The sequence below is a fragment of the Brassica napus genome, chromosome C2, assembly GCF_020379485.1.
Source record: "Brassica napus cultivar Da-Ae chromosome C2, Da-Ae, whole genome shotgun sequence".
Taxonomy (NCBI): Eukaryota; Viridiplantae; Streptophyta; class Magnoliopsida; order Brassicales; family Brassicaceae; genus Brassica; species Brassica napus.
The window spans coordinates 7341594-7350593 of record NC_063445.1 but is presented as its reverse complement, the minus strand read 5'-3'; the positions used below and the strand labels follow the sequence as shown (position 1 = coordinate 7350593).

Genomic DNA, 9000 nt, shown 5'->3' with positions numbered 1-9000 from the left:
TTCTAAAAGCATACCTATCTATCAACAAAAACTCTTTTTATCCTAATTTTTAAATCACAATCTCAAATCTAAAATATTTATCAACAAAATGACAACTTTCTAAAAATAGCATGTTTAGGAAAATTTAATTTAAAATGATAACCTATTGATAAAAAATTATAAAACCATATCCAGCTATCAAAAAACTCTTGTTATCCTAATTTCTAAATCTACAATATTTCTATATAAAAATGATATCTTTCTAAAAATAGCAGTTCTTAGAAATTTTATTTATGAAATATATATTAAAAATTATATTAGTATTACTGATTTTTTAGTTTATAAAATATAAATATATTATATGTATCTCGCAGTTACACTGTTCATTACATTTTGTTTTTAACCGCTTCTTTTAGATGAACCGTACTTGTCCCGCAGTATTCGTTTTTCTACCATAAACCGCACCGCACCACTCAATCCGCTTGTCCCGCACCACTCAATCCGCTGTTACCATTCGGAACCATAGATTGGAGACTCATTATTTGGATCTTGAGATTGCTTTGTTGTTGGTTTTGAGTTTAGTATATAAACCATTGGAGACTCTTTTTTTTAAATTAGTCTCCGTTTGAATATTATAAATTTATGTGTGGGTTTTGAGTTGAGTTATTCTGGATCTGAATGAGTTCGGTTCTGATGTATAGGAACCTAAAAATATCTAAATAACAAATGTATCTAAAAGTGGATCTAAAAAGTGTCAGAATATTTGTACCAAAAATAATAATATTATCTGATTCGGTCCAAATCTTTTGAATACAATCCAAATTATGAAAACCAAATATCAATCTATAAAAATACGACAACCATTACCCGCACGACATGGAAAGGAAAGAGACACACCTTCTCTTTGTCCCTAAAGTTTCCATTATTTAGTTTGACCACAATTGAATATTTTAGCTTCCCATATTAGCTTTGACCTTTTCCCTCTTCCAGGAAACCTACAACACACGACATGGAACACCATTTCACATCATTATTAACACATTCAAAAAGTCAACTTTCCGCTTCAGATCTGGAATCCTAACAAAGTGGTAAACGAGAAGGAGAAGGGGTTTAGGAGTTTGATAAAAAAAATGGACTTGCTTCGCAAATTGTTCAACCGCAAAACTCCAGATGGTTTACACGAGATATGCGACCAAGTGTTCGGTCTGTTTGTTTCTCTCAGTTCCTATGCTTTTCTTCTCTCTGTTTTTGGCGCAAAGTTGTATCTACTTCCCTTGTCTTCTGAATCTGACTGTCTGAAAAATCTTATTTTTCATTTTTTATGATATGATTGGCTTAAGAGACAAAGGGTTCTGTCTTTGTTTGTAGTCTTCGGCAGCTGCCTCTCCACCGATTCTTTGGAAGAAGAGAACTACAAAACTTATCTGACGGGAGCTGTCAACCAGCTACAAGAGCACTTCCCTGATGCATCCTCTCTTGTCTTTAACTTCCGTGATGTGGTGGATACTCGGAGTGTGATGGCTGATGTCTTGTCAGAACACGGCTTGACCGTAATGGATTATCCTCGCCACTACCAAGGCTGCTCATTATTGCCTGTGAAAGTTATGAAAAAATTTCTTTGTTACTGTGACAGCTGGCTCTCACTCGGCCCAAGTAAATTGATACTATTGCATTGTGAACGAGGGGCTTGGCCGGTTCTAGCTTTCATGCTAGCTGCACTCCTTATTTACCGGAAGCAATACAGTGATGAGTACAAGACCTTGGATATGATCTGCAAGAAGGCTCCCGTTGAGCTTATGCATTTGTTCTCGCCCCTGAACCCTATTCCTTCTCAGCTTCGGTATCTACAGTATGTGTCGAGAAGGACTATGGTCTCTGAATGGCCTCCAACGGAAAGGGCTCTCACCGTGGATTGTGTTATGTTGAGATGTCTTCCTGATGTTAGTGGACAAGGAAGCTTTCTTCGCCCAGTCTTTAGAGTATACGGTCAGGATCCCCTTTTTGTAGATGATGATAAAAAGAAGCCTGAGCTCTTGTACTCAAGTGCCAAGAAAGGGAAACATCTTAAAATCTACAAGCAGCTCTTCTCAAACAAGGTTCCATAACGTTTTTCACATTGCATCTTTCATCCTAAGGTCTTAGATGATAAAATTAGCCTTATTCTTGTGCTTTTTAAGCTTTTTATTTGTGCTTGTTTGGAACATGATTCGGTAGCTTTTTTTCTTCTGAGTGTTCTTTTGTTTTGTAGGTAGAACTAGTCAAGATTGACGACATCAACTGCCATGTGCAAGGTGATATCGTGATTGAATGCCTCAGTAATGACATGGAGGTCATGATGTTTCGAGCGGTTTTCAACACAGCTTTTATCAGATCAAATATTTTGACGCTCAACCGTGATGAGGTTGACACATTATGGGATATAAAAGAACAGTTTCCAAAGGGGTTCGGAGTTGAGGTAATGTACACTATTCGTGTTTACATGGTATATGGTTATAGCTTTGTACTCACAAAAGAGCACTTTCTTTGTGAAGATTCTCTTCTCGGATATGGATGATGACTCGTCTGTTGATTTGACGGAGAAAGTTGGTCTTCCAGTAGAAGCTTTTTCCAACGTTCATGAGTTCTTCAATCCAACTGACTGGGATGATGCTACTCGCAATACGCGTCAGCATTTAGCTATTGCAAATGGTGTCCAGGAAATACCAGATGGGAAGTCAAGCCCAGTACTACAAGGGTTAAGCCCTCCAATAGGAGCTCCCAATGATGTGGCTTCCCTTCTTGGACAACCGGTGAAGTCACCTCCTCCAGTGTCTAAATCAGACAAAACAACTGCATTACCTCGACCACCACCACCACCACCTCCTCCTCCTCCTCCTCCTCCAGTGCAGCATTCAGACCAGAAGACAGCCGCTAGAGTTTTCATTCCTATACCACCCCCATCACCAGCTACAGCTGCCTCTCCTCCCCCTCCCCCTCCCCCTCCCCCTCCCCCAGCTCCTCAAACTACTCCACGGATTCCTACCTCTTCTTCCCCTCCTACCTCTATACCACACCCAACACTAGCTATCTCTGCCTCTCCTCCTCCCCCTCCCCCTCCTCGTCCTCCTCTTCCAACACCTCCACGGCTTTATACTTCTTCTACCACGTAATGTTTATCTCTTGAGATCTTTATTTTCAGCTTCATCTTCAGTGTGTGTCAGATTTTGTGTATTCTATTCATGCTTTCTTCCGTGGGATCAATTGGCCTCTCATACGGGGCATGGTATGACTACACCTATATATCAGCTAGTGTCACACACTTGTTTTTTGTTGGCTAACATATATAGAGTTATTGCAGGACCCTCGGCCACTGGATGCACCGTTGCGAATAACAGAGAAAGATCCGAATGCCACTGGGAAGATGATGGAGTGCTTCTGAACTCTATGGACATTGACATTGATCTCTTCTAAACACTCAACTCTTTTACTTTCTTCTGCCTTTGAATCTTATTTTAATGCAAAACCAATAAAGCAAAGGTGTTGTTACATAACATATATAATGCATCAGCAATAAACAGCTGTATCATGTTATTAGAGAATATCACACAATCTTCCATTAGAGAATTTGAAGGAAAAAAACACTACAAGATATCTAATAGTACTTAGGGCATTGGTATTGGTGGTACTCAACCCACAGGCCCTTAGCATATTTTAATAAGGTTATATGTTAAGGGACCTAAGCTATGGACATTGAAAAATTTGGTAGATTATTAGTGGTAATTTGCTGGTCCCTTAGGTTATTATTTAATTAATTTATTATTTTAATAATGAATAACATATAAAAAGAAGTTTTAAATAAAACATATAAAAGAGAAGTTTAACATTAAAATTGAAATCTTAAGAAAATTACAACGTTGAAAAAAAAAATACCAAACATCATAATAAAAAAAAACACACACAAACATTTATTCCAATACAAATAGAAACTTATAAATTATATGTTATGTATAAGATGTCCAAATTTAGCCCATATATTTTCAATCAAATCATTTTTTAAATGTTCATGGACTTGTCTATTCCGAACGCTCGTTCGACGATCAATTGTATTCACGATAGGTGAAGGCATATTGACGGAAAATGTAGTCACCTCTTCTCTTTCTTCAAATTCATGAACGTTGCCCTCAGTTCCTGATGATCGTTCATCTTCGACAATCATATTACGGAGTATGATACATGCTCTCATAATATTTTCTATTTTTTCTTTATCCCATATATTAGATGGATTTCTAACAACGGAAAACCTAGCTTGTAGGACTTCGAATGCACGCTCGACATCTTTTCGCACAGCTTCTTGGGTTTGAGCAAATAATGAATGCTTCTGACCTTGTGGTAGTCGGATAGATTGAATAAAAGTAGCCCATTTCGGATAAATACCATCCGTGAGATAATATGTCAAATGGTATGGATTACCATTAACATAGAAGTTAACTTGTGGTGCTATTCCGTTAATAATGTCATCAAAAACGGGTGATCAATCGAGAATATTAAGATCATTCATAGTACCTGGAGCTCCAAAAAACGCGTGCCATATCCAGAGGTCATATGAAGCTACCGTCTCCAGGACAATCGTTGGTTTTCCGGTTCCTCGTGAATACATTCCTTTCCAAGCCGTGGGGCAATTCTTCCACTCCCAATGCATACAGTCGATGCTTCCAATCATCCCTGGAAACCCACGTTGTTCTCCAATATATAGTAGTCTTTGCAGATCCTCCGGTATGGGACGTCTTAGGTATTCATCGCCAAACAAGTGGATTATTCCCGCTGCAAAATTGTGCAAACTTCTTCGAGCTGTTGTTTCACCAATTCGGACATATTCGTCAACTGTGTCAGACCCACCACCATACACCAATTGACGAATTGCTGCGGTACATTTTTGGAGCGGAGTTAGACTCGACCGTCCGGTTGCATCTACTCTGGGTTGAAAATACTCAACTTCTGTAGAGAGACGATGCACAATACGCAAGAATAATGTCTTGTTCATTCGAAACCGTCGCCGGAATACATTGTGCGGGTATGTTGGAGTTTCGCTAAAATAATCATTCCAGAGCTTCTGATGGCCTTCCTCCCGGTGTCTCTCGATAAAAGCTCGTGTTTTTCGCTCTTTTGGTTTTGGATTGAAATCAATTTCTTCAAATAAATCTTCAAATACGTCATCTAATTCATCATCATCATCTTTGTGGTAATGATAATGGGAAGAAGAAGCCATTGATAATTTTTACAAGAGAAAAAAAATGTTTAGAAATTTAAGAGAAGATGAGACTTTGCACATTTGTAATGAGAGAAGAAGTCTCAATACTTATATGATAAAGAATAAGTCTCTACGAATCCTCCCGTGAATGAATATTGGTATAAACTCTTTAGTACATCTTGTGACTTATTGGTAGAAAGCAAAATAAACATGTGGCTTTGGATCATGTGACATATTGGTACAAAGAAACTCAACTTGTGACTTATGGTTATAAATGAAATAAACATGTGTATAAACAATATAACTTATTATGGTTACATCTTGTAAAAGAAAGTATATGTCACTTATGGTCAGCTTGGTCACGAGCTATATGTTACAAATAAGAAACTTGTGATCATGTGACTTATGGTCAGCCATTCTATTTGGGCACGAGCACAAATAAAAGAGTACAAAACCATATCGGTTACTTCGGAGAAAATAGAAAACCATGTCGGTTACATCCGAAAAATACATCGATTACATAGTTAAAATTATCCAAACATAACCACCAAGCCTATTACAACAACAAGAACAACTATGCCTACTACAAAGCACTCAAACCCATAACTAAAAGAAGATTTCTCCCTAGCCATATCACCCACAATCTTCTCTAGGTTTCGTATCTTCTGCTCTGTGTCATAGTCAGTCAAAAGGGTTAGGCTTTCTACCTTTTCACCCAGCTGAAGCACGTGTATATCTTGGGCTCTCATCTCCTCCATCAACGCCTCATCTCACCATTTGTAGACATGGCATTCGCCGTCGTCTTTCTTCGCACAAGTGTAATATCTTCTCCTTGTTTCACATACGCAAAACTAGCTAAGCACATACACAAACTAGCACATAAGCAAGTCAGTAACTAACTAGCACATACCTTGATCTTGCCTAGTGTTAGACGTTGCAAGCAGTGGCTTAGCACCACAATAGCAAACCTGCGGGAAACCAAACTCAACCTCCGGTTGCGGAGGGTAGTGAACCTGTGAACTACGTTCCAAGCTTAACTCAGCTTCGTCACGTCGTATGAGATCATCCGTCTCGCTGTAGTCACTGTCGTCATTGTTTCCAAATAAATCCTCGTCATCTGATGGCTGCGTATAGCTGTAACGTCCCATTTTTACTTAACCTGCATACATTGTCGAAATTTAAATTAGATACACATAGAGCTATACAGTTACAAACATAGAGCTATACACCAAACAAGAACATAGAGCATACAGAAAATTAAACCCATTTATAAAAACTCATTTAAGGAAACCGGAACTACATAGAGCAAACACCAAACAAGAACATAGAGCATACAGAAAATTAAAGACATAAAGAGACGTCTTCTTCTTAATTTTTTTCAGAATAACTCGGCTAAGAGCTTATTCTTCACAACTTCTTCCACCTCACTCAATGGTTGAGTCTTGGCAAGGAGAGTGTCTAGTATTGCTAGCCTCGACAATCTCTCCTTCCTCACCAAATCGTCCTTCTTCATTTCCCAAACGGTCGCAATCTCAGCCAAGGACTTCCCTTTACCCGTATTTCTTTTAGCCTTAGCAGCCTTGACACCTTCGGGCCTGCTCTCAACATCAACGAAGCCTTTGTTGGTAGAAGTTTGGGAATTTATCTCCACATTCTTCCTCTTCGAAACGCCACCAGCCGTGGGTGTGTTAAGGCTGAGCCACTTATGTTCATACCTCAACACACCAAGCATGTTCAAGTGTGAACTTGTGCTCTTGATCAGAGAAGAAAATGTCATGCGCCTTCTTCAGAACGTCAGTGTCAGTCTCACCACTGCTCATTTGTCGCTCTGCTGCCGAGTATGCGGCACAAAACTTGTTAACATCTTCATTGATTCTGTACCACCTCTTCTTGCAACAACCGTGCTCTCTCACACCATCCTCTCTTCCATGAGGACTTGATGCATAATAAGCAGCAACCCGTTTCCAGAAGGCCCCCGACCTCTGCTCATTTGCAACAATAGCATCCTTGGAAGTGTTAAGCCACGCACTGATCAGCACCTCGTCATCTGCTGGATTCCATTTGCGTCTTACAACACGGGCTGCTGGTGTCTGTAATGGTGTCTCTACTGGTGCGTCTTGAGATTGTTGTGAACTGAAAGCCGGAAAAGTCTGTGATTCTCCAAAGTTAACACTAGAATGAAAACTTTCATAAGGAAAGTTTTCATGGAAAACGCTACCTTGTTGACTGTGAAGCAGTCCTACGTAGCTAGAGGACTGGCTACGAAGATTGCTTGGATCTATAACAGTAAGAAAATATAAGAGATTTCTTGGAGAAAGACTAATGAGATGATAGAAGAGAGAAAAGATAAGAGATTTAAATAGGAGGAAGTGAAGAATACAAAGTACATCACCGCCTTAATGACAAACTCCGAACAAGAAATGTCTAATCCCAACGTATTACACAACTAAAAAGCTATCAACTTTCTTTTAAAACATCAGTGACTTAAATATATATCTAACATTTAATATTTCCAACCACAAAATGTCCAACACAAGACAGAGAAACAATCAGTTGAATGCATTACTATTGCAAGATTAAAAAAAAACATTAATCAATAAACTACGAACTATGGAAAATGCAAAGTGTCATGAAGAAAGCTAATCAAGACAAATGACATGAGATATTTAAATCTATACGAATCAAACTCTAAACTATTAGTCTATACGAATCAAATCTATACAAATGACATGAGCTTATTTTCACAGATTGGAATTTGCACACATATGAAAATCTAAACCAGTTAAAAAATTAATCTCGAACCATAGAAATCTATATGAAACTATCATACAGTTGTTCAAATCTATACTAAACAATCGAACATAGAAATTTGAACCGAACAAGGATATTTTTTACCAACTAAACAATCATACAATCAAAACGAAACAATCACACAAGCTACAACGAAACAATCATACAATCGAACCATAGAAAGCTTTTGAAATCTATACGAACTATCATAAATTGCCGAACCCTAGAATCTATACAATAGTTCTCAAACCAATGAATCTATATCTTTTTACCATCGAATCTATCAAACAACATCGGATAAATACCATTTTATTCGCCGAATTTCGACAAAACCCTAAAAAAAAATTTCGAAATCAGATCGGACTTGAAAAACAAACCTTGTTAAGATTGGGACGATTCTCAAAGGTTTTGGGGAGGATTGGTTCTCGTCGAATTGGAACGGAAGCGAACCGATGTGGATTGAGCTTTGGAGGAGGATCTGGGGATCAAACGACGACGGAAGCTGCGACCTCGCCAACGGAGATAAAGAGATCTCCCACTCCAGTGAAAGAGAGAAGACGCAGGGTTGGCTTTCGATTTGAAGAGATGGATTTGGAGATCAAGGCTTCACCATCGCCATCGCCATCGCCATCGAGCTTTTGATTTTGATTTCGATTTCGGAATTCTCGAGGAGAACAACAGCCGCACAAGTCACCGATTCCATCGCCCACTCCCGTGCTGCCACGTCGTCTACGGGACGAGCCCGAACGGCCCTTACTAAAGGCCCGTCCCACTCTCTTTTAATTTCTTTTTCATTATTCCCGACCTATTTATATTTACGGGACGGGCCTAAGGGCTCCCGATACCGATGGCCTTACTACCTGAACAAACCAGAGCAGAATTAGGCGGGCTTTACTAACAGGCTTCACTAAAACCTCATTAACAACCAAATGGGCCTGAGAGATGAATGCCGGTTCATCCGTGACTGAGAAGACACATGTCAGGCCGGTGGAGAGATGGCGGCT

General features: G+C 39.1%; 2 protein-coding genes across 3 annotated transcripts; one reads left to right on the top strand and one right to left on the bottom strand.

The window, feature by feature from the left end:
* The first annotated feature begins 320 nt into the window (after positions 1–320).
* On the top strand, positions 321–3577 carry LOC106388336 (formin-like protein 13). 2 transcript variants are annotated; one of them, XR_007319123.1, is made up of 5 exons: positions 321–1182; positions 1348–2075; positions 2228–2434; positions 2511–3241; positions 3317–3577. XR_007319123.1 is itself a non-coding variant. In XM_048747069.1 (5 exons), the coding sequence occupies exons 1-5, from the start codon at positions 1110–1112 to the stop codon at positions 3348–3350; spliced, it is 1656 nt and encodes a 551-aa protein (XP_048603026.1). In that variant the 5' UTR covers positions 321–1109; the 3' UTR covers positions 3351–3577. The 2 variants fall into 2 exon arrangements, 1 of the variants encoding a protein (XP_048603026.1); XM_048747069.1 differs by having other exon boundaries at positions 2511–3124.
* Positions 3578–6584: 3007 nt separating this feature from the next.
* LOC106407996 (glutathione S-transferase T3-like) lies at positions 6585–8699 on the bottom strand. Its single transcript, XM_048748673.1, has 3 exons — positions 8607–8699; positions 6953–7356; positions 6585–6900 (listed from the first exon to the last, which is right to left on the bottom strand). Exons 1-3 carry the CDS (start codon positions 8697–8699, stop codon positions 6585–6587), a joined length of 813 nt encoding a protein of 270 aa, XP_048604630.1.
* Between the last annotated feature and the right edge of the window lie 301 nt (positions 8700–9000).